General features: G+C 38.4%; 2 protein-coding genes across 4 annotated transcripts in view; one reads left to right on the top strand and one right to left on the bottom strand.

Moving 5' to 3' along the window:
- The window catches only part of galnt13 (UDP-N-acetyl-alpha-D-galactosamine:polypeptide N-acetylgalactosaminyltransferase 13), a 47,742-nt gene extending 29,117 nt beyond the window's left edge, over positions 1 to 18,625 (bottom strand). For 2 of the 3 annotated variants that reach the window (XM_042495123.1, XM_042495121.1), the window contains exons 1-3: positions 18,220 to 18,625; positions 12,713 to 13,007; positions 217 to 385 (exon numbers count right to left, since the gene is read on the bottom strand). In XM_042495123.1, coding sequence (XP_042351057.1) covers positions 217 to 385; positions 12,713 to 12,854 — 311 coding nt within the window. In that variant the 5' untranslated portion in view covers positions 12,855 to 13,007; positions 18,220 to 18,625. The remainder of the gene's footprint in view (positions 1 to 216; positions 386 to 12,712; positions 13,008 to 18,219) is intronic. The other variant, XM_042495122.1, reaches the window with a different exon arrangement.
- Positions 18,626 to 21,908: 3,283 nt separating this feature from the next.
- On the top strand, positions 21,909 to 22,217 carry rprma (reprimo, TP53 dependent G2 arrest mediator candidate a). Its single transcript, XM_042494745.1, has one exon. It carries the CDS (start codon positions 21,909 to 21,911, stop codon positions 22,215 to 22,217), a length of 309 nt encoding a protein of 102 aa, XP_042350679.1.
- Positions 22,218 to 26,420: the final 4,203 nt, after the last annotated feature.

Below are 26,420 nucleotides of genomic sequence, written 5' to 3'. Positions count from 1 at the left end.
GTATCAGCCGAAATGTTGGCTCTTTGATAACGAAACCACAGTGTCCTGCAATGTGTGATGGGTATCAAAGATTCCAAAGTTTGCAGGCAGCAGAGGAGCAGGGTGAGGACTGTGCACTGCTGGTCGGTTGAAAAGCGGATGCATGTGCGAGTAGGTGTTAAAGGGTCCGTAGTGTGATTCACGGCATGCATCTGGAAGACATCCAAGCTTACTCACCCATCCAACCGTACGTCCGGCAGACTCCTGTTGAGTGCGATCATGTCGCTGGCCATCAGATTGAACTGGTTAATCTTAAAGAGCTCTTTCATTTTCTCCTGGTCGTCCTTGGGGATGTTCACTGCCTTTCCCATCTCCCCAGGACCCTCATGGCTCCGAGATATCACCGCTGTAACATAGCAGAGGCAAAACAAACAAGGAAATCAAACCTCCTTTATGTTTTATTCTCACTAAGGAGCTTAAAAGTTAATGTCAAACTGCACTGTAAAATAAATCACTTTGTATAGACAGTCTATCCTTAATTAGGAAACACTATAAGAAGAACTACTATGGTATATGAGCCTACTAAATTACAAACTCCACATTTCCTCTTTAAACGGGGCTGAGAGTAATGAGTGCTGACTGACCTCCCTGACCCCAGTCTGTTGGCTGTGTGCCCTGTTCTAACCAGCGAAGAGGAAAAAAAAAGTTGGTGGTTTTTCAAAAACTCAAAGTAAGAGTGCAAAAGTTGAATAAATTTGTGATAAATTTAGTGCTGTTCTGACTGCAAATAAAGCTTCAGTGCTGGATCTACTTAATACATTAATGGTAGAAATGTACGTTTTTGATCATTTATATCTATATATAATAGGGCTGCACGAATAATAGATGTACTTGACAAAGAGTTGACCGAATTAGTTGCCAACTTACTAAAAAGATCCCATCACTCCAGTTCTGAGGTCTTTACATCACCTTCCCGTCTCTCAGAGAATCACTTTCAAAAGACTACCACTGGTTTATAAAACAGTGAATGGCTTACAGCCAAAATACATTTCTGACCTTCTGCTACACTATGAACCACCGAGACCTCTCAGGTCGTCTAGGACAGGTCTGCTTTGTGTCCCCAGAGACAAAACTAAACATGGAGAAGCAGCATTTAGTTTTTATGCACCACATATCTGGAACAGTCTCCAAGAAAACTGCAGTTCTGCTGCAACTCTCAGTTCTTTTCAATCGAGGCTGAAAACTTCAAACGATGCATCATTCATGGCAATGTTTAACGTTACGGCTGCAGAATGCGTTGCTGCTGTGGGTGGTGAGTGCACTGCACACTCTAGTTTGAGTTGCATGGTTGATAATTGATCAATCCATGCAATCAGAGCTAATCAGATCAGATTGATGGAGTAGAGGAGCAGCTGCTGCGGAGGCGAGTGTAAACAAATTCTTAAATCAAGGACAATGAACAGTTTAGTTTTACTTCAGTAGCTCATGGCATTCTGCTGCATTATCCGTGCCCAGAGTAGTAATGGCGATTGTTAATTTCTATTGATATTGTTACCATTATCTCCTATAAGATCTAAATTAATCGAAACCACCATCAGTACTTTTCTATTGTTTAGTGGAAAGAGGTGACAATATGTTTTTAACAGAAAATGTGTGGTGCCAGATGCTGATATCATAAATAAATGAATGTGTGGGAATCCCTGACAGAGAATTTGAATCTTTGTAAATTGCACAAAAATCTGCAACTCCTGTCTACGCCTTTGTGCCCAAAACAGCCCTAATTATTAAAAAAACATTCAGTTGCTATAGCAACCTGTTAAGTCCATGATGACAGGACTTGATTTCAGTAGAAAACTCCTCTGTGTCAGCAGAATATTAAGTGCATGCATAAAATAACCTCAAGCTAAATCTACAAGCTGATAGCTTAATGAGAGCAATTAATTAACTGTAAGTCAGCAAATCAATCATTCTATTTGTCACATAATCATTTAAAATCATTATAAAAAAACATAACTCAAGCATTTTCCAAAATAGTTAAATGTTCAATTTCAATACTATTTGGAAAAAATAGTTGTTAGTTGCAGCCTTGATATATAATCTGCTGCTCTGAGAAAAAAGTGGGTCTTTTTTATAATCTACATTGATCCATTGCAGGAATGAACTACAGATAAATTCGGAGAGATCCCTCTTGTATTTAAGCATTGGGCAGGGTTTATTATCTGGCTGAGGAGAGTGCGGCAAAGCATGCTAGTTCTATCTCTGTACACTCTGTAAAGTGTAATTTTCTTCACTGGCAAAAAGCCAGAGCATAGATGCAATTTTCCAGATCAATGTGCATGCTCCAAACTCGTGTGTTCAAAAAGCAAATCATTTACTGGCAGCAGTGTCCTGTATACAGGGTGTGAACATATGAACAGCATGTCGAATTCTCCTCAGTGACTCTTAATAACACCGCACTTACAGACGATGTGATGGCATTCTCACCTGCACTGTTAAAGGTTCCTCACACATCAGTGAATGTGGTGACATAGTGTCAGACATATAATACATACTTCTGCTTAAGCTCGCTCCTGGATGCTGCAGCTCGGGCTGACTGATTCAGCACTGCACAGTCTGGCAGCTATATTTAATTTTAATTTAATCTATTAGGAGGTCTTAAATTCAGAGATTTAGGGGAACGTATTAATAGATGAAAAAGTGGCATCGCAAAATCCTTCCTAGAGTTACTACTAGTCTTCTTCGCTATATGAGGCTAATGTCAAAAGCGTGCAAAACATCAACACTGCTGTCGTTGGCGTTGCTGCACAGAGCCAGCTCCCTTCACCAAAGGTAAACAGCCTCCCACGGATTTATGACCGTGTTCTCTTTAATAATCTCTCAGAGCAGAGGCAGTGATTTCCATGAAAGGGGGACACACATTTCACATTAGCAATACAGTCCCAGGTTGAGAGGATTCCCTACGACCCCTCATGGAGGCGTGCTGGCGTCTGCCGGATTGTTAACCTCCACTGATCCAGCTCTTTTGTTTATGGTGCTGCTGACACTCTCCATTTGGACACTGGCTTAAATCCGATGGACGCAGCTTGAGACCTGACCTGGATGACTGAACAAAGTGTCCATCAAACACATGCTCAGCCTCTCCAATCCATCCGTCTACAGCTACGGATACACAGGATATGAATATATGATGCATTTGTCTTCAACACAACATAAACAATGAATCCCATAGATTATATAGAAGGTGCAAAATTATTTATGCAGTATTCAAATCTGGGTGTTCAAGCAGATTACTGAATATTGTGTGGAACATAACTGAAAGAGCAGAATACTTTCTGAATTTTGTAGGAGAAAGTCCTCGGGCCTTGAAATAACAAGGCTAACTGTCAGTCCTACTCTACCAGTACATCTCTATCTCTTTGTTACAACTTTAATGTTACAAAGTATTGGACAAATTAATATTTTCTAAGCTTCACAGTTCACATTTAAAATAAATTGTGTCAAAATGAGCGTGACGTTTTCCATTTGTGTTGCAGTGCATCTCTGTCAAAACTGCAGAGGCTGCTGGAGCTTCTGTCATCTTATTGTTTATCTCTTTCACTCTTTATTTACGCCATCTGAAAGGCTCTTGGGATTGTCTGTCAACAGGCGGACTAATTTGGTCCAGGCTGAAATGCCTCAGCAACTGGTACATGGAGAAATGCCACGAAATTTTGTATAGACATTCATGGTTTCCTTAGGATTACGCCTACAGGTTTTGGCATTTTTTGTGTTTATTTTAAACCTTGGCGACCTGGAATGACATCTTACTTGTGCTGCTTTCAGACGCCTTTCATAGGTATTTAAACTTTTGAACTCTGAGCAAACTGGTGCAATTTCTCTCAAAAAACATGAGAAAAAGGCAATGAGCAATTTGGTAATTAATATTTCACAAATTGCCAGAATTTTTACATTTTTTAAATCTAGAGAAACAGTATATTTAGAATTATCATAATTACATATTTAAAGTATGTTACAGAATTATTATAATTTTTATGCACTTTTTTGTTTGCCTTGTTTTGCTGAGTTTTCAGAGGGTCAAAGGTCCAGTGTGCAGGATTTAGTGGCATCTAGTGGTAAGGTAAGGCACACTCCAACACACTGGAACTTCTCCTATGTGTCAACGGTACAGGAGAATCACAGTGGCTGACGCTTTATCACGAATGGCCCTGTCTAGAACCAGTGTTTGGTTTGTCGGTTCTGAGCTACTGTAGAAACAACATGATGGATTCTGCTAAAGAGGACCCACTTCGTATGCGTATAAATGGCTCATTCCAAGATAACAAAATCACAATTCTTAGTTTCAGGTGACTATAGACTCATAAAAAACACAGTTATCAGTATTATATTTAATTTCTGGCAATATATTCCCCCAAATCCTACACACTTTATATAGAAGAACTTTATTTGTCAATATACAGCAAGTATATGATGAAATTGCAAACTCCCTGTGGTGCACAATATGAATTAATAAACAAATAAAGAACTTAAAAATCAGTCACTAAGTAAACAAATAGTAAAACAGGCACAACAACAATAAAATGGTGCAATATGAAGAGGGCAGTGTGGTGGGTTGATGCGGCTCTGAATCAATCAGACATGATTGTCTAGCATGGCTGCAGACACTTGCCTTTGTTATAAAGTATTTATTATTTGTTATATTTATTTCATGTCACAGATGAAACAATGCAGCGAAGGGACACATCGAAGATCTTGACATTTTCAGCAACCTTTACATGCTGAGTTCCAGATGCTTCCGTCAAGGTGGAGGTTCAGTCTCCATAAAGGCAGCATGAATAGATACAGATTGTCCTTTGTTTCAGTCACTATTGTTTTTTTAGACAATCCATTACCCTGGATATCATGTCATTGTGTCTTCCTTTTCCTTTTTCCACAATTCATGGTGACAAGTGTAAAAGATATGGCACTTGTGCTGTGTTGTGTATAATTTTAAATATTCTATATATTTGTGCTGCACTACTATCTGTAATGCAAACTGCCCTTATCTTGAATCTGCCTGCGAGGAAGGATTTGTTTTAAGCCTGTCTGAGACTTGCTGAATAAGTGACATCTTCTGAATCACTTCGTAAAAGTTATCTGTTCAAAAAAACCTTTTATCAATTTTAGCACACTTCATTTTTAACATATGCCATTTTAATAGCATTGTTTTTTATTGTATTTTTTTCTTTTTATTTTATTTCTTCTTTCTTTTATTCTAATTGTCAGATTTGATATACCTCAGTGTGATTTTTAGGGCACTTAGCTGCCAAATTTGCTTACCTGCTTTATTGAAAGTATTTGTTATTGCTGGGGTTGCTGTTTCTTTGTTTTTCTTAAAATTTCCAGATTTATTTGGTTTAATCCTGCATTGTTTTAAATCTGGGACCAACCCTGTAACAGCACTTGGTAACTTTGTTTCAAAAGGGGCTGCATAAATAAAGTTGTATTAGTAATAATTTATATTATTAATATTATTAATATTATTGGGAGTAGTAGTAGTAGTAGTAAACTTCATTCATAACAATTTATTTTACAGAGTAATTGTATGCCAAATGTCAGCATATTTTTGCTGCATTAAGAAGACTGGAAATCTGCCTATTACAGCAAGTTTGAAATAATATATATGACTTAATTAACTTGATTTAGCTCCTTCATTATGACTGCAAATCATCATTTCTCAGCCTCAGCACCTTCAAAGTTCTCCATCTATGGCACAATACAAACATATTAAATAAAGTCTAGACACGTTTAAATAAATCAGGTTTTGCTTAGCAACACACAGATCAGAGGAGTCTCAGGAAACAAACTCTCTGTGGTATCCCCAAGCCCGACACACTCACACTCTCCCCCTGACACAGAGCATTCATTATAAAAGATGACCACAATCATCTGGGAAGAAAACAGTGGCTCTGTCTGTCCTTGGGTCAGTCAGTCTAATTCAATGTCCCTGCCTGCAGCTTTATCTCAAACAATTACAGTGAAAAGGTTCCCCTCTCGCTCACAGGTAATGGGTCTTTGGAGACACGATCACTCACATTTCAGTGCTCAACAAAAATAAAGTGCCACATGTCTTTCTGTCACCCTGTCCGATATATGACTGATGAGCTCATAATTATGACAAAGTAGCAATACATGTGCACCTCCACACTCTCCAAACAACATTTGCCACATATGCTTCATGTTAGCCTCCTCTATGTCATTATTGAAATGTCTTGTGAGAGCTCGGCTGCACTCTTTGATCCAGTCCTCTTGTCAAGGTGGACTCAGACACTAATCTGCATGCAGATTGTCTCCTCGCTCTTTTTATTCTCATTTACTTTGTAGGAAAAGGTCTGTGTAGTGGTGCACAGTTGGAGGCTCTATCACAAGCTTGATCCATTTCCTTCCTCCGTACTTTTTACCTCTGCTGCTCCGCTCTGCTTTCTTCCATGCGAGTCTGACCCAGCTGGCATTGCATTATATATCAGAGAAGCTCCTGTTGAACAAAAAAACGCAGCGGGCTGGGAACAAAACGCCCTGCAGTGTACGACTATGCTGCTCTGATGTGCACCTTCAGCCTAACTGCAACATAATGTCTTTTCTACACCGAGTGAGGCGATGCTCACACAAAAAAACAAAGATTCAAGGCAATTAGGATGAGAAGTCTTGTATGACTTGTGAGTGTAATATCTGCAAAGGTATGAGTACCCGGAGGGGAGGTAAGTCTCTGAACAATAACTCACAGTAAAAATTATATTTTTGTCTTCAGAAAAACAGCTAAAAGCTTTCTGCAACCCAACCTGTGGTGTCATCTCATCTCAGCTCTCTGTGCCAATGCAAAAAAAAATGAAACATTGTGGTATCTCATTCAAATTAATTATTAAATTAAATGCATTACTAAATTCAAATTAATAGCAAATCATACAGTTAAATATAGCTATATGTTCTGCAAACAGAAAGAAATATGAATGAGAGAATCATTATTTCATGGTCATAAAAATTTGCAGTGTTCCTGCTGTATATAAATACTTGATAAATAAAGGTGTTAGTTCACTGTTGTCAATTAATTTTAAGCTTCAGCACCTTTTAAGGAGTAATACTGCTGCTAAAGTCAAACTAAAACCCTGAAATATATCAAGTTAAGGTTGAAAAATACTGTATGTCTATATGTAGTGTAACACTAAGCATAGATGCTGTGAAATGCACTATAATCCAGCACCAAACATCACTGTGTTGCATTTCCTTTTTCATAATATCATGTGTGGCACATAGCTTTGCCTTGTGATGCTCAGCCTCTTTGAGGGGCTGACTGTGGTTACAAAACAGAGACTGAGCGCTATTCTTTATTCCGTGTGCATTTCAGTGATGCAGTGGTCTGGCTGTTGACACACTCCAATTCATAATGTTGAAAATGATGAAAATGTTAAATTCTATTTAGTCTCCATTTAGCAATCAACTTTTGTCAAATTGATCAGCTGATAGTCTTGTAACACTATTTTTTGTTTTAAATACAGAGGGACCGATTGTTGAAGCATTAAAGGGATCATTTGAATTGTTTGAAATGGGGTTGTATGAAGTTCTTGTCCATAGTCACATCAAAAATCAATATCAGTTTAAGTATATGCTATATTTACATATTCTCACAGCCTTATCCTGTTGTCAGACAGGCCTTTTACAATGGGGAACTGAATCAAAACAGAATCTTTTCTATGGTCTCTTGAAAGTCACAGACTTCTTTGATAAAACATGCACAAGCTGCTGGTCCACTACTGTCTTGAATGCTATTTGTTTGTGTTAATGTGTGATTTTTGGTGAATTTTAACTCAGCCTTTTAAAACCCCAAAGTCACACAATAACACAAACTAACCAATCAAGGTAACGTTAGCCCAGCAGCTCCAGTGTTCTGTGACATAAAATTATTGTTTTTTTTCCAATTGGGTCTGATGGGTTTTAAGAGAAAATAAATTGTGGCTTCTGTTCTCTTTGACACGGATCTGTCTGACAGCAAGGCAAAGCAGTTAAAATATTCTAAATATACTGATATTATTACTTATTTTGATTTATGGGAAGAGAGTTGAAATACATTTTACTTGATGCTTAGCTTTCACTGCAGTGCTCTTGTATGCTTCTCCAAACTGGGGGTGTGTGGACCGCCATCTATTATAGGTCGGTTGATCCAGTCCGACTTCAAAACATCTGAACTATCCCTTTCAGGGAGTAATTGTTATCATTAACAGTTATTTAACTGCGCTATTCACTACTGAAATGGCAAAACTGTGAAAAGTTACTACAGATGATTACCGGTGAAAGTCTCATTAATGTTTACAGGGGCTGAAGTCGTCTCAGGGTAAGTTTTCATCCAACAACAGATGGCTGGTTCAGCCAAATTAAAAAATGCACATTCAAGTGAACAGAAAAAGAGCAGAAAGACAGACTTTTAAAAACATTCCTACTAAGCTTATTTAATAATTTAAATGAAAACTCCCCAACACCAAGAAGGATCAGCTAGAAAGTTTAGTGGGTGAGTTTCTCTAAAGCTGTGTCTGTATTAGAGGGACACTGCACTGATTGAAAATTTTGGATTACAGCTTTTGTGACTCTGTAGAGGGCTTTCTCAGGGGAGAGAAAATAACAATGATGATGTCGAGGGTTATCTCAGACTGAGATGGAAAAGAAACAAAAAGCTTTTCATACGGACTGTCTGCATGGAGTTTTCTTTTCTTTAATTTGTCTTACCCAGGTCAAACATCTTCATGGAAGTGCAAACTAAATCAGTTACAATGAAGTGCCAAAAAGGAACAAAGCACTCCACATATTAACACTGCAGAAAACATTCTGGGCTACATGGGTCTATGCAGCATCCTTTCCTTACCGAAATCCAATAAAAAGCACCACTCCAAACAAATTTAACTACAACAACAACTACTAAGTATGTCATGCAGATGTAAAACAGACCATTGAGTTTATCATTCCAAACTGAAAAACACTGACATTGGCTTAGAGCTGCCTGCGCTGATCAGGCATTTAAGGCAACCATTCTTTAACAAGGTCATTATCAACCAGGGTTAGGGTCGTAAATGGAGAAGAAACGGTCACATCCTACCGCAGGATTGTGCAACTCATAATACTTAAGTAACTTTTTAACCTATTTTTATCTCACTGTTAAAGTTTGACAGTTTCTATATTTACTGGATGGTTCAGTCAGAGACGATCTTATCAACATAGGCATGTTTCCAGCTAAAAAATGGAAAATGGCAGAAAAAATGTTGATTTACTGTTGCACAAAGTCAAACATTTAGCAGCCACAGACTGAGATACAGGAGATGATGAAGACCAAAACAGAGGAAAAAAAAACAAACAAAGAAATAAATAAACATATATTTGTCAGTTGGCCAGACACATGACTCAAAATGACAGGTACTTTAATACATTCAGCTCTGCATCCTCTACTTGTGTATAACTGTTAGCCATTAGGATTTCATCAAGTCGAGTTTGGACCAAGTATTCACGAGACGAGCTGAAACTCGCAACTCCTTGCAACGCTGCAATCTGCAACGTTCAAAAAACCTGCCAGTTCAGACCGATGCAACTATAAGACAGTCTATTATCTCTATACCAACTACTCACTGTACTTATATTCCAGCTTTAATTTCCAGCTTTTCAGGCTTATTGTGTAGCTGAATTTAATTTGTATCCTCATAAATTTAAATGAGGATATTGACAGCAAAAAACTTGATACCGTTGCATTTGTAGTAGTGATGAAACTGCAAAAACAAAACAAACTGAGCGTCAAAAGGACCATATTCATAGTAGCGATCCAACATCCGACACTGACACACCGCAAGGATGGAGACAGACATTCGTGTCAAAGCTATGGGCATGTAAATAATAAACTCGGGCTCAGAATGGAGGGCTGTTGTCAGAGAATACAACAAGCACCTGATCATTAAACTTATCTCTAAGTTGATTGGCTGTTGAAACTGGTGATGCACCTTACGTTCTAAAACCAGCCGCTGGTGACTTGACAAGCTGTGTTGCAGACGACAACATCGGCGGCTTGAGCTGACTTGAGATGGGCCGGATCAAAGCGCTGCAACTTTTGTCTGCAAGTTTGTCAAACTGTTTTGTCTCGTCACAACTCTGTGGTTTGAACTGGGCTTAAGGTGTACTGTCCATCACTTTGTTTAACTATTATTATTTTTCTCCCTAGTGGCCAAGGAATGAATAATTCAGCTTTAAGGATTCCTTTCACTTTGACTACAAAAACATTAACTGAAATGTAATTAGTGTGACCCAAAAATCAATTTGGGATACCCCTGAAGCCCATCAAAAAGTGAACATGTGAATGAGTGCAGAATATGTGTAGGCTGTTCAAAGCTAAATGAGGAAGAATTAACAACCCACAGTGTTATGGAAAACCAGTATCGGAAAACATTCTCAACACTTCATTGTGTTTTGCAAATCACCATATTTAAGCTTTTTCAGAGTAACTTTAATGTAACATTAGACTTCAGCATGGTAATCAGTCTCAGTAGCTGACAACTCTGCCTCATTCTAACCTTAAAAGCAGCTTAGCGAGCCTCTTAGAAACCTGCTTACTGCAGGGCATGTGAGGAAATGAACTCTGCTACACAAGCACTGTGGTTTAGGTTGACCTCTCAAAGCTACACAAACACGCACACAGGATCATTTCAAGCTGCTACAGTTACATTAACTAGATCTTTATCAGTCACCTTAGACAATCAAATTAGACTGGTAGAGATTCACTACATCACAAAACTCCAATAATAGCTTTGGCATTTTTTACATAAATAACCATAAATCTCGCCTTTGTCACATTATTGTCAAGGATTAAAGATGACATATTTCTACAGATTGTTTTTCTGACCTTTCAGGCAAAGTTTTCCTCTCAGTCAACTTCATCGTGTTAATAGGATTTGTGACAGATGATGAAGATTAAGTTAAACACCCTGCTGAAATGATGGAGCGTTTTAAGTCTGCAGCTTATATCCACAAGCCGAAGCTCGTTTGACTCCATGATGCCAAACAAAAGTAAGATTTTACAACATCAAAAATGCAGAGACCCCAAACAAAAAAGGGCATTATCTGTTTATGCCCCCCTCATTTACAAAGTGTTCCTGCAGCTGAGTTATTGCATCAAATAACCAAACAACTTCTGCAAGGTATAACGGCACTTGTTGTTGTTGTTGTTGTGGTGGTGGTTGGTTTTTGTTGTTGTTGCCATTCCATTTAATTTCTACAGGACTTTGCTTTACTGTAGTTGTTTTTAAATGTGCTATATAAATAAACCTGATTTAATTAGATTCTTCAAATTGGCATGTAATATTAAAAAACAGATTGGCATATGCAGATTGGTGCCTCATAAGCAAACCTGCTGTGTGCTGATTAACCTGGTTGTTTTGTGATAATAGTGTTGAAAACCGATCTATTCCACATCCAAGCATCTGAAAGAAGGACGAAATCGAAGCTCAATTTCACCTTATTGTAAATCTTAATAAATGCACTTGAAACCAGTGTAGCTGAGATTGTCTGAACACAGGTATTATTTCGAGATAGAAATCTCACTTCACCTATGGAAAAACCCACTCTACACTAACTGCATAGCTATTAACAGGTAGTGATTTTCATCCTGTATTTATTTTGATTTGTGCTGTGCGCTCCTGGTTTCAGTGCACTCCAGTACAATATTAAATCTTGTTTTGGAAACTACAAACTTGTGTTACATTACCAACTCTGTCTTCTAGAAATTACTTTTGTACATTACTTGATTGCGTTCATAATTTTGTTATGGTGACACTTTATTCACTGCCTGGATTATGTTCAGAGACAATGTTACTTTGAGTTAATTAAATGCTACATTTATGCACAGTGCTGGATTTGCAGAAAGGTGGTTGGGGTGGATGGCCACATACAAAGTGCAGGATTGTGACACCAGAACTTAAGGTTTGTGTCCACTCTCTGTTTGTGGTTAAGCCAAAAACAGCAGTTTGCTGTTTTTTCAGGCTTCCTCTATAGTAAAGAAAATATCTATAAGGCTGTTTGAAGACCTTTAAGAATTTGCAATGTACATTTATCACTATTTTCTAAAGAGAACAAACAGTTCACTGATCAATCGAAATATAAATCAGTGAAATTATTAAATAATTACAGACCTAGTGTAGGACATTTTCAGTCATAAGTCATAAGATGCATCTGACTATTTGAGTTAATAATGACTGGAATTACCAGGTGCAACATTTTCACAATACTTTGGTCAGGATACATTATTATGATTTTAAACATTTTATGATATGCTGAGCATTGCTTAAACAAGTATTGTGATTTATTCCCTTTTTTTGACTGCAAGTTATGTCATGATCTGTAGTAAAAAAGTTTTCAGTCTGTTCATCTCACTTCAATTGTTTTTACTGCCACAAAATGTCTCTAAGTGGACTGAAAAAGCACTTGATTTTGTTATTTTAGTATGCTGCCAAAAGTTCAATTTGTATTTGCAATGTCAATAATTTTTACAATAAAAGATGTAATTCTGAGCTTGTATCGGTACAGTATTGCCAAGCAAAATATCGACTGCGGTATCGATTTTTGTCCCCTCATTCCTTGTAGGAAAGGTAGAGAGAATAAGGTGTACATGAAGACTTTGAGCCTCGTCGCATCTACTCTGTGAATGAAAGGTGTAGCAGCGGTGGTGTGGACTCACCTCGCAGGGCAGGAAGCAGCGAGCGGTCTTTCCTATCATCACATTTGTTACATTCGCTGAAGTAGAGCAGCAGGAAGACATCCACCAGCACCCACACTAAAGAGGTGGTAAGCACCACCTTACAGTAGACAAAGCGTCGCATCACCTCCCCCGGACGTCAGCCAGGCGAGCCAAACAAGGGAGGGTCACAGCGAGTGCTCAGGAGCGCTCAGTCTGCTGACAAGGCGTTTGAACTCTGGAGACGGGGTGAGGAAACAGGGAGGAGACCGAGCAGGTTTTACCGAGAGGCGTCATCCTACAGGAGAGAGAAAATACTAAATGAGGTGGTGGCATTTTTAAATCTTATGATGACAGGAATCATTATTTTAGTCTCCCTGATGAGATTCAGAGTGAAAGTTAATCATATAGCAACTATGATCTAAAACAATCAACACAGGAGGAAACATGATGTCAGCAAAATCTCTTAGAAGCCACATTGTAAGTGGATCAATATTTTCTCTTTTGTAAAAGTGATTAGTAATCATTTCCTCCAGACTTCATAGTGCTACACAGTCTGAGAGATTTTACTTTTTTTATTTCTACATTAGTGGAATGTCACATTATACAAAAGGTAGAATAACAGACAGACAAACACACAACTACATCAACAGACAACAGATAATGAAACAAAAAGAAAACAGATATTGTGATACAGTGCGCTTTATAGAAAATGTAACTAAAGAGTGAGATCTGAGGCAAATGTGCAATTGAGTATGTTAATGGGAGAACTACATCAATATTTGTTAACATATGCAGGTGGAAAAGGGAAAGAAGAAAAGACACAATGACACAAAAAGTGAAAAGAAAAATATACAAGAATGTCTACACTACACTGTGTTTTGGAGGCAGATAATTTGTAGCCTGGTCTCATCCAGTTTAAACATAAAAACTACATGTTAACATTTGTTGCATTTCAACAACAAGTTGGTTTAGCACTAAGAAATGCACAGTCTGGTCTCACAAAATTGTTACAGGAGATTATAATGTTGAGACTTTAAATTTAAAATTACTGACTTGTCTGCATCAAGACAATCTCTTTCAAGAGACAAACGTGATGCATCTAAGAATCAATTTTTCCTCCCACCTCCATGTTTGAGAGTTCAAACAAACACTAAAACGCAACAGCTTCAACCAGGTGCTGCACACGCATGCCTCCACTCATTTCCCCTTTTTGGTGTAAACAGTTAGTCAGCTGTCGTGTAGCTCATAACCAACAATTTCACAAAATCTTGGGTAGGTCTGAGGATACATTTTGACATGTTGTGTCTTTTTGTGATAGGACACATGCATTGCCACCCTTCATCCTTTTAGCCCACTACCATAATCACAAAGACCTTCTCTCTCTCTCTCTCTCACACACACACACACGCAGACACGCACCCTCCATGCCAAATTTTAGCCTCCTAGGGCAAAAACTGTAGCTGCCAAAGGTCGTGGAAATTTGGACCGTCTGACCGACCAACCAACAGAGCTATCCTTACAGCTAAAAAACTGATGGTGGGGTGTCCAACAAGGGGTTAAGTGTTAAATGATATTTAGCAGGCTCAGTTTTGGCCAGATGTGACTGCTCCACACTAAACACTAAACAGTGGCTTCAATAATGTCATCACGAAATTCAGCATTTCCACTATCAGTTACCTTCATTAAGTCATGGCAGGTGGCCAAGTCAGTTTGTAGAGCCACAGCAAACCCTGGCATCATGTTACCTCACATAAAAATCATCCCACTGAGCTCCACTGCAGAAGGTAAACAGCTTTTACATTTGGGGAAAGAGAGAACGTGTCTAAAACCCGACATCAGTATGTGCAAATACTAAGGTTGGACGGTTGGACGAATATATCAGCTATCAGCGATTGGCTGAGGACAGTTCTTGTTATTGTGTGCCAGCATATTTTCACATCTAATGCTGTGAATTAAGGGTTTACTTCGACCAAAGAAGAGCTGGTGATTGTTGGATTGTTGTTGTTTAATAATTTCCTAACCCTAGCAGATACCCTTAGCAGGTGTTAAAAGTTGGATTGGTGCATCCTAGTTTTGACCGAGACAAGGTACCAACAACAGTACAGTGTACAGTTATATAATGCAGTCAGTGTTTAAAAAGTACCTCACACATGTTTGGCATTTATGTAAATCAGTTTCCTATGAATTATCGGCCCACATGTACACCAGTATCAACATATGTGCACTTACCTAATAATAATGAAAAATATATTGAACATATTATTTATCTTATATATTTTATATGTTATCAATTTATCTTTTATCTGTAAATCTGTAAAATATGTACCTATGTGCATATATATATATATATATATGCATATATATAAATAATGCCAAATTAAATTTGTAAGGGATTTGTATAAATAATGCCAAATTAAATTTGTAAGGGTCAGTACTCCAGAAGATGGAGACGGGGCAGTCCAGACGGAGGTCCACCCCAGATTTATGCATCTTTTTTTTCTTTAATAGATTTGGCTTGTCTTCGCTATATTTTTTAAAGGGGTGTCAGTGGCTTGCTCTCACACAGACCTTTACAAGAGTCCATTGGAGGTCATAACCAACTTCCCACATTGGATTGACCCCAGGCCCTCCACATTTTTTCATCTGAAAGGACGAGTGAATGCTCATTTCCCCTTTACAGACTTCTCCCACTTCATCAGTAGTGCTGCTCCGACCATCTGGGAAGCTTTCACACCAGAGGCAATTTGTGGAGGTTAGATATCTCATTGGCATGGAATGTATGCCTCGCAATATTTCTGATGAAAAACAACATCATTTTCTGTCAAACAGGATTTCTACTTGACTGAAATTATAGGATTTTGTTGACTGAAAGGCTTATGAAAGAATAATCAGAATAGAAGTGGAATGATGGGGAAATGCTTTCAGCAACAGAGAAGCAAACACACAAATACCCAGTAGCTTTTGAGGCATCAATAACAAACATATAGGCTACAATATAGTACTACTAAATGAAGTACATAAGGTATGCATGACATTGGATTTTTGCCAAAATCTGATATGCCAATACATAACAACTCATTTGGCTGATAATCGTTACCGATATCAATATATCCACTTTTTTCCCCCGCCTAGTTTTAATGATCATCAAGTCTCTTCTGTAGTGGCATTAACATCATATTATGCATACTCTTATTGTGATGGCCCACCAGCAGATAAAGACATGAAATACAATGCTTTTTGGTATATGCAATATAATTCATTGGGCAAAATAAGAAAAATACTTCAACTTATGGTTGATGTTTTGTATGTTGACTTTGTCAAATAAAAAAAGGGAATAATTGCTTGGTGATATCGGCAGAAAACAGCATGTTGGCGGATTCCAATATTTCATTTTAAAGCCAATATCTGCCCATACTAATGATGTACAATTTGATTGTGCATCCCTACAGTGCATGTTGGTTTATCCTAAAGGAAGAACATCTTGTGGTACATGGCATAAAGTCAAATGCACATGCTCAAAATGTAACATATCCTTTATTAAAAATAGACTTGTGCATTAAATTGCAAATGCATGTATGTAGTACCCCATCCTTTACTTGTACAACTAGTGGAAAATGCCTGCAGCACCTCCTGTGGGGAATCTGACAGATTTCCTTATCTTTCACTTGCAGCATGGTAATGATTTTGCTCTACATGCATACACACACACAAACACAAACACAAACACACACACACACACACACACACACACACACACACTGTCCTCTCCACTCCCTGTCTAAATGTCCATCACAGGGTTTGAAACTGCTGCCCTGAGCTAACTCTTATCTCATTCAAAAACAAGGCAGACTCCGTCCAGCTGCATCAAAAGCGTCAGCTTCAGATCACTGCACGGCGGATGATTTCGGCTAGGCAGCATTCACACAACATTCACTGACTTTTAATCCATGTAGATGGACGTGATGTAGACTTCCAAATAATGATCTAATCCAGAAAAAAAGTCCCAGCAAAACTCTGCTGAAATCCATGTCTGTGTGTAGCATATCACCTCCACTCACACCGTAGACAGATCAATGATGATGATGTCTGATGATATCTGTTTGCATCTCTAACCATCTGCTTTGGTGTGTCAGTGGCAGAGACATGTTTGGGTTTGGTACCACCAACCGCGCTGCCAGCAGCTTGCTGGAGTCTCATCCGAAGAAGTCTGAGTCAATTAGTCTAACCATCTGCACAGAGGAATATTTCTCCCCTGCTGTACATGGTGGTAAAAACAGGTCCCCCCAGTCTTTATAAGACACTTCTTACAGTATTTTCAAGACAAGTGTAAACCACCAGGCAGTACTAATTGCTTCATAAAGTGACAGTTAATTGTTGTGTTAGCAACTCTGTTTGTTGTGAAACGTCTGGTGCAGTGCTATGAGCTAACTTCCTCATTCATGCAGTTCTTTTTAAGCAAGATTTTTGTTCCTGTTCACAGCAAAACAACTGGTATTGAGACTGGAACTGTAATCTGAGCAGCAAACATCTGAAGAGAAAGCTGAAAAAAAATGGTCAAATCCAGCTTCTTAGACATGCATTCACTCAAATGTAGCCAAAGCGAGATAGCTTTTTGTAACGGACACTGACTGTGATTCAAGTGCCTTGCTCATGGGTACTTCAAAGAGAGCACTCATGTGCTCAGACCTATCAAGGTTCAAACCAGCAATCCTCCAGTTACCTGTGTCTCTACTGTCACAAGCAGAAAGTTTAGCTGTGTGTCAAACATCAACACTTTTTCAAGTGCAGAACAAACTGTGTCTGTGGCATCAGATATTGGAAAAACTTGGAAAGCTTGCATTGACTGATTCATCAAAATGTATTACAACAAATAAAGACTGAGATTTGCCATATTTCAGAACATGTGAAAAAGGGGGTTGCATGAAAAAAGATAATGCTGGAGAAAAGGAAATTGTTTTGAGCCTGCTTTACCTCAGCGGCTGGCAGTTTTCTCTCTTCTCTTTAAGTTTTGATGTATATCAGCATTGGCACCAGTATTGAAAAACACCGATCTACACCCAGCCTTACCAGCAACAGCAGGTGATTATAGAGCTGATCCCAATAAGCCCATTAGGCCAATGACTGCAGCTTTTTTTTATAAGCAAAACAACACAAAAAGATTAAATTTGCCATTGTGGTGGTTTAAAGGTGTGATGTACTATTGGCTATGCAGCCTATACACAGAGACTCTGACCATATTCCTACATTTATGTGCATGCACATTATTATATATTGATTATTCTATGGTATACAGGAGAAAACTGGAAAAGGCCAACGACAGCAGCTGATGAACACTAATTCTCACCAACACATACAGAAAAATAGAGTTATCTTAATTTAATGAAGCGTGAAATTATAAGCATCATCACTGAATCCACTGGCATGTCTTGCAAAGCTATCACACCACGACGTTGTATACCCAACGGAAGGTCTGCAAGCGACAGAAAATGAGAAGACTCAGTGCTTACCTAAATTATGGATGGAGTGAACCAGTGACCTGTTCCTGCATCGCTCTCAGGCAACGTGTTGAACGCAGACAACATGACCCGATACACAGCAGCCTACAATCAGTCGCTAAATTAAACCGGCTGAATTGCTCCTGCAAACGCGCAACGTGTCGAAACGACACCTAAGTTACAGTCCATCTCAATACAAAGTAGTCCACAATGCAGTGTCATACTGTCCGTCCGGTAAAGCCTCTCGTGGTACCTGTTTGGACTCCTTCATACGATTTGAAGCTAGTTGAGCCGCAGTAAATGGGCGAACAAGACCAGTCTCCATTAACGTCCCCAATTCGTGTTCACGCGGATGCGGTCAATATTTCACAACGTCATTGCATGCACCTGTTCTCCGACTGAATATTATAACGGCAAGAGGACAGGCAGGCGAGATAATACTCAGCACAATCTAACCTCAGCTCAGACCGACCTTCAAAACGTCTTGTTTCTCTTCTCTGATTGGCTAAAGGCGACGTCGCTCAGGAAATCCTCTCCGAGTGGACCGTCCGTCACGGGCGTCTGGTAAATGTAGGCTCGTGCACCACCACAGCAGGCAGAGTACAGTGGATAGTACTGCAACTTTAGTATGGACATGCGGAATATCTAAGGCTATATAATATTCATGTATTTATTTTTTGCGTGTGATACATACAAAATATAACATGGATATAATTGCATGTGTCATATACACAAATATGTACACACACACAGATTATATATATGTGATACACGCAAAATATTATATATATTCATGTGTGTGTTATTTTGTTGGTTTGTTTTCATAAAATGATTTGGCAATAACATTGTGCATGAGAATAAAGCCATTTGAATTTGAATGTGAGAGAGGGGGAGACAGACAGACAGAAAGACAGGTAGACACAAGAGAGTTTATTTTTAATAAAAGTCTAAGTTTGATGAATTAGTTTAATTATTTCCATTTAGAGACCAATAGCAATTATTTTCAGTTAGATATTTAATTTTTAATTTTTAATCAGTAATCTATAAGTATTTTTAAATGAGTTTTATTTTTATTTTATTTTATTTTATTTTATCTTATTATTATCATTTTTGTTTCAATTGATTGTTAACATTTTGGTTCACCACTAGCTTTCAGAAATTTTTGCCTTGAATTTAAGTTTTTGTATTTTTGATTGTTGTGTTTAACATTAATCCATAAAATTAAAAGCATATTAATAGTTTTTGGGTATGAAATCTATTTTCATACCAAACCATGCTGCAGGGAGGCATCAGGTTAAAGTAGGCCTATACTGTAAAGAAATTTACAGTCAGATAGGTAAATACTGAAATCAACACCATCAGTTACATACACCTTGGTGTGCATGCATGTTAATGAGCCAATTAATGTAAACTGTCAATGTAACACTCTTTTCTAAATCACAGCTATTTTAAGGCAGGCCTGCAGAGAATCGAGTGGAACAATGCTGCCATCTGCTGCTATTGGTAAGAGACCTTGATGCATTGGCCTCTGGGCAATGTCGTAGATCAGATCTAAGCCTAGCATTTAATTAACATTCAGCACTTCATGATAACTCTAATTTATTGTCAATGAAGTACTGTCACAGAATGTACACTGCCTTTTTATTTAATGCTCTAATTATTTCATTAAAATCAACTGTAATGCAACATATGACAAATACACGTGGTAGTGTGATGCACTGTGAGATAGATCTAAATGAAATTCATAATTGCATATGTGGTGTTAATAAACACAGTGTCCACCACACCTGGCTCAAAGCATCCACTAGATGTCAGTGCACATCCTGGTTTTCATCACTGAACAGCGAGTAAGACTTCATGTCATGACTTTGTTCAGCTGGGTGGAAAATTTGTTAGAAAATTAATACAAACAAGAAAACAAAACACGCTTGCATGATGAACACTTCCACTTGGTTTTATGTGTAAAACATCATTTTGGTGTAAAATGATGTCTAATGGTCACCAGGAGACTTTGACAGAACATCTTCAACCTCTGCTTGTTGTTGGTTAGTTTTTATTTTACCTGTTCTGTATAGAGGACAGTAGATGCTGTTTCCTTAGAGGACATTTTGACATATCATAGTGGGGAAAAGCACACAGTAAATAACGATTAATAATGAATGAATTTTATCTTGCTGTTTTATTTCAGGGTCCTGGTACTGTGGATGCTGACTCACTGTCAAAATGGCTTTCTGGGTCTTGAATAGAACAAAACTATTATTAATGAACACCTGTGCTTTGTCATGCTTATTCATCACCATCTTCTTGCAAAAAAGTCTGTAATGGGTAATAATCACTTTGTTTTAAATATGTAATTGTGATAATTATAAATATAGTTTTTCACCAGCTTTTTTTTGGCTGTTAGCTCTAATTTCTTTCAGTTTGAGGAACATTTCTTACCAAGTTTAATATTGCCTTTTCCCCATGTTTTTGAAACAACATGAGGTTTACAAAGAGGTTTAAATACTTGTGTAAGGCATCCAAAAGCAGCTCAAGTAAAGTGATGTTAATTCGGGTTTCAAAGGGCTAACAAAGATAGAACATTTAAGAAATAAATAATAATAATATGAATAATAATAGCGACAAAAACAATAATGATAATAACAATATACATATGAATATAACATTTTTTGTGAGTTGTGTATCTGTACATGCATGATGATTCATTTTTCTTCAAATAAGAAAATCCCTCTCAAGTTTAAAAATCACCAAACAGGGGTCTCCAATCATTTTTGATAAGTTTTGCAAGGCGGGAGCCTGTAAAAGGGGGGCACAAATTAAATCAGAGTGGCAGTGCCCCCCATTGGCCACCCCTCGGTAATGCCACTGCTTTCATGCCAAGATACATTTGATTTGATTTCTTTATTTCGACAGTGTGAAAAAAAAGAATAACAAATAAAAAGAACAATAAACATCTTGTAAACTCTCAATGTACACATTGATAAATAACACAAATGAACAATATTAAATATTACGTGTCCAAAAAAAAAAAAAAAAAAAAAAAAAAGAGTTCGACGAAGTACACTTACAGCAATTTAACCTTATAAAATATAAGTAACTGATAATTACTAATTACTAGCCAAATACAAACAACAAAAACCTAATAAAGATAGGATTTATTGCAGGCTGTATATTATTAATGTGTTATCACTCAAATGCATACACACACACATCCATACATGAATGCATGCTTACACACACACCAACAAATAGCAGGCTGCACACATACACACACATACACACACACACAAACATACACAACAGAACACAAATAGAACATCATGTACCACATACAGCATCCTACATGCCGTGGTGAACCTGGACAACTATGACGCGCGTGCAGTCTGGTCGTATGGTGGCGCTCGTGCTGTGTCATCCTGCCACTTGAGCGCTTTAACGCAGACATGTGTTGTCTGGCTATTTAACCGCGGGTTGGTGGATTCATTCCGCTGTGAAACTGGCTCCAGACCACATGAAATATCCAGTAATGCAATGCCAAAACAGCTTGTTGAACTCCAAAGGAACTTCTTCAATTCATTTCCTCATCTTCTCTTTTCACCTGATGACATATTTCTCAGGAATTGGCCCACACGCGTCTTTCCCTCTCTGCCTCTTACATCTCTCGCACTGAAAGTTTGATTTCTTTCCTGAAAAAAGTGGAAATGAATAACACCGGCTTCAACCAAACGGAGGGCGGACTGCTCAACAAGACCGAGGAGTTTTTCTGCTGCAACTTTTCCTCCGTGGTGACTGATAACGGCTTTGTGGCGGCTGCTCCGGATGAGAGGAGCCTCTTCATCATGAGGGTGGTCCAGATAGCCGTCATGTGCGTTTTGTCCCTCACGGTGGTTTTTGGCATATTTTTCTTAGGTTGCAACCTTCTTATAAAGTCAGAGGGGATGATAAACTTTTTGGTAACGGACAGGAGACCGTCCAAAGAAGCGGAAGCAGTTATTGTTGGAGCCTACTGACTGCTGAGGACCTCTCATAATGATTTGAATCAGATCTGAAGTCTGGTGGAGACAGATGGGAGACGATGAGCAACTGACTTTGCAAGCCCCCATTTTCGTATTTAGAAAAGCCTCAGAGGTAACCAAAGCCTGCTGGTGACTGCGGCTCACAGGTGTTCACCTTATTCCTTGTGGCTCTTTTTAATGCCAACAAAGACTCATGCATCTCCAAGAGGTACTGTGCGTTTTAAGCCTCTTTGTTTATAAAGTATTCAACCTAACACTGTTCAGTAGTTGGAGCACCGTTTGTCAAGCAGCATCCTTTGTCACGGAAGTAGCAATTTGCTGCTTAAAATGCTCTCTCATATTGCTAATGCAATGGAGAAATTAATGTTTGACATGTACTGTATGTTGTATGTGTTTTTGCATACAATATGCAACATATTAATGGCTGTATTTCTCTGGAATTCCTGGTTATAACTGTATGAGTGTTTGCATGGGCGGTGGAGAAAAGCCCAACATGACGTGTATCCTGTTAATTGGAATAAATTCGTTCTGTAATTAAAGTTTTCCTCTTAATTAAAGTCTATTTTTTCCTCCGTGAATATTGCCCCTCGCCACGCCCTCTGCCAAAGTGATTTAGATTTCTGAAACTAAAAGAGCTGACAGAGCCAATTAATTCAGATGTTGTGGTAATTATATAAAAAAAAAAACCCATAATGTAGGTTGTTAGTGGTGTTGAATCCAACAGGAAATGAGCATTTTATTTATTCAAACGGACATGTTTTCTCTGGCATATATGTGAGGAGCAGTGAGTAAATGGCTTGAACAGAAAACTCATTCATTCGCTTTTTTCACTAATGTTAATTAATTTTACTCAACTGAAAATTATTTATTTTCTTTCTTGAAGAAAGCACCCCAAATATAATAGTATTCCCATTATCTGAGGATGTTGTATATATATATTCTTTTATTTATCTTGGTCAGATTTTTGATCAGTGCACTGTTTTACTTCCTTCCTGTCAAAGCATCTGTTGTGCTCTGCTCCCTGGCTCACCCAGACATCAGCTCCCCAGGGTGAAACCAGCAGCTTCAGAAATGACTTGTCTTGTCGACCCGGAGAGGATGAAGCCACCGGGCAATATGCTGCTGTCTGATTGCCCACCTGTGCTCCACATGCAGAGTTAAATAGTTTGAATCTTGCTCTTCCTAAAAAAAGAAAAAATGTCCTTCACCTCAGCCCCCCCTCCTCCTGTTTTCCCCTCAATGTCCTGCTTATCAAGGCCTTATTCTGTCTGATGATGGATGGCTGCAGCCTGTCAAGAAACACTGACCGCTTTCTCAGGCGGCACACTTGATGTCCTCATGTATGATTTGAAAAAAATCAATGCTATCATCACAAAAAGTATGGATGAAATGTTTTGTGAACTTAAAAGTGATCTGCTGCGTGTAAGAGGGCAGCTGCTAAAATTGAAGGAGGCAAAATATGTAAACTCAAAAGCAAATTAATTGTTAAAAGTTTTAATTTCCACATTTTTTTTTAGGAGTGGGCAAAATCTATCACATGTACTGTGGTTGGACACAACTAAAACAACTCCTGGACAATACAGTGGCAATAGAATAAAATATTACCTTTATGAAGATAAAGTTCACGTCCTTGAGTTATAAAGGTGTGCCAGATTGCAACTGTGTTTGTAGGGAAAATAATATTTTGCCATACAATATAATTTAATACAACACCACCAACATCACGGATAACACACTTGAATCAACACCTCTCCAGCTCAGAGCCCCCCAAAACTCAATATTATAAACCAAACATACAGCAAAATATCTATTGCATGTCAACTGCAATGGCTGGTATTGTATTTTACAGATGTTTTTTGCTGTGTCCACCACATATATGTCCTGGCAGGACATTATATATAAAATATGCTGTATATATACCCAGGGGTGTAGCACCAAATTCTGAACCCTATGCCTAAGCAGTCACTTTGGGCCCCGTGCTCTTCCTCTCTTGATCCATGTTTCTCTCGTGCACCTTTCAGGTACGTTTAGAAATGAGTCCCAGCGCAGGGGTGGACGAAACCACTTTACTCCTTAAAAGGGTGAGATGGGCTTCAGGCAGCTTCCACTATTATATTTTTTTATGCAAAATTCAGTCTTTCAACCTATTTATTCAGCCCATTTTATTTTAGTTATAGCACGAATTATTTATTTAAAAAATGCAAACAAAACAAAATCAAACATTTCTTTCCAGGGGATTCAACTGGGGCCCTTGGTAATCAGTCCCACTTTCCCCTACTCCTACTCCTCTGTACATACCCTTTTTGTCTTACCTTGTTCAAACCTCTAAAGAGGAAAAAGCTGAAATGACAAATGATATCTAAGATTAAAAATTTCTGTCGGACCAAATTAAAATAACAAGCTAAATTTATTGTATAGAATATGAAACAAATCACAGTGAGTAAATGTTTGCTCATATATCGCCTCACCTTGACATAAAGTTGCAGATTCATTTAGTTTATGTATGATAAACTCATAAATGTAAAACTGATTTTGCTTCATTCTCGCCCTGGGATTCTACATATTTAGTGAAATCATGTTAACAATGTAAGTTAAATTAAGGCGCTTATAATGGAGATTTTAATTGGATTCAGTCAGTGGTACAAAGAAATCAACCATTGGTGGTTTTCTAAATTACAAAATGAAACTTCATTCGTATTATAAATCATTAACCTGATTACATATGTTCTGTTGCAGTGAGTATAGAAGAGTCAGAGCAATTTTAACGCACTTCAAAAGGGAGAATTATTTTCTATATGTCATGCCATGTGTTTCTCTCGGCTTTGTGTGATTGCTTTCATTAGGGAGGGCTGGGAATAGCTCCCAGGAAAATGTTGTGGCAGTTTAATATCCAGCAGAGAACAATCTTCTGTCTGCAGATGAACCATTGTTAGCTCATCCTGCGGAGTCGTATTTATTCAGACGGGGTTCTCGTTTTCAAAGAGCCCATAAGAGGTGGATGTAAAGATGGAGATTAAAGTTAAAACCTTTCTGTAGGATTCTACTGTGGCAAGTCAGTGTCTTGATGGACGGTCGGTACCGTCAACTCCAAGATTCCACACACCCGTCTCACACCAGTGCTCAGAGAGATTTGGGAGATATTAACAGCAAACAGTCATCCGTACCCCTGGCACTCCTGCTGTCAACACACTGATAGTCCTCTGCAGGGCTTATGAGCAACTCCTCATCAGATATTAGGGAATGTGTCAGACCATAAAAACAACTCAGAACTTTTGCCTGGTTTTACAGCATGTTCTCAAATTTCAACCCTGAGAACGACAAGAAAAACAAAATAATCACATTTTCTTCCTGCAGTCTGGTTCTATCACCATTATAGCTCAGGTCAAAACAGCTTCACCGTGCTTTATATCATGTCTACTGTATGTGAGATGTGTTCAGCTGTGACAGCATCTGCAGGGTGTTGATTGTCGGCTAAAAGAGGCTTCAGGTCCTGGCTTGCGCTCATGTGATTGGCTGTCGGGTTGCGGTCCAGTCGATGAGCTGGATAGTGACTAAAAGCTCCCAATAGCAGCAAGGCAGCCACAATCATCTCCCCTGTTTACTCCTATTCTCCCACAGCTCCTCGTCAATCCGTCCTCTGCTCGCTTCCTACATTACTTCTGCTATTTTGCAGTGGGAGTTGCACGTGTCTATTGCTTGTAGCATTAAATTGTGGCAGTTTAATATAACATTTCCCCATTATATCTCCTTTCATGAAAATAATATTTGATGCACACAATTTTTTCGACTGTGGTTCCTTCAAAGCCAGTTCCAGACTGAGTTGGATCTTTGACCCCAGTGGGAACTACACTTCTGAAAGAGACTCAATAGAGCACAGGCTGTGAAATAGCTGACATTTCCATCAGCAGCAATGCCTATTCAGTCTGAACCAAGCTGTTGCCGACATCATGTGGCGGTGAATTCTACGACAGCAGCAGTAATTGTGGAAGTCAAGCTGTGATAAATCCATGCAAACTGGTTTTGAAGAATGATTCCATTAGTTGACATGTTTGATTCCAGTTATGGGATGAGTCATGGCTCTGTTGTAGCGCTGATTGTTTCACATTCAAACATCACAGGGATTTAACATCTGAACAGTCTTGCCACTAGCACTTTACTGTAATCCATTGTGTATGTGTGGGTGTCTAGGTGTGTGTG

Source organism: Plectropomus leopardus, chromosome 10 (assembly GCF_008729295.1).
Source record: "Plectropomus leopardus isolate mb chromosome 10, YSFRI_Pleo_2.0, whole genome shotgun sequence".
Taxonomy (NCBI): Eukaryota; Metazoa; Chordata; class Actinopteri; order Perciformes; family Serranidae; genus Plectropomus; species Plectropomus leopardus.
This window is presented reverse-complemented; position numbering and strand designations above follow the sequence as displayed.

Bases quoted from the DNA above. Each gene is read 5' to 3' on its own strand.
- rprma (XM_042494745.1), top strand. From the start codon at position 21,909: ATGAATAACACCGGCTTCAACCAAACGGAGGGCGGACTGCTCAACAAG.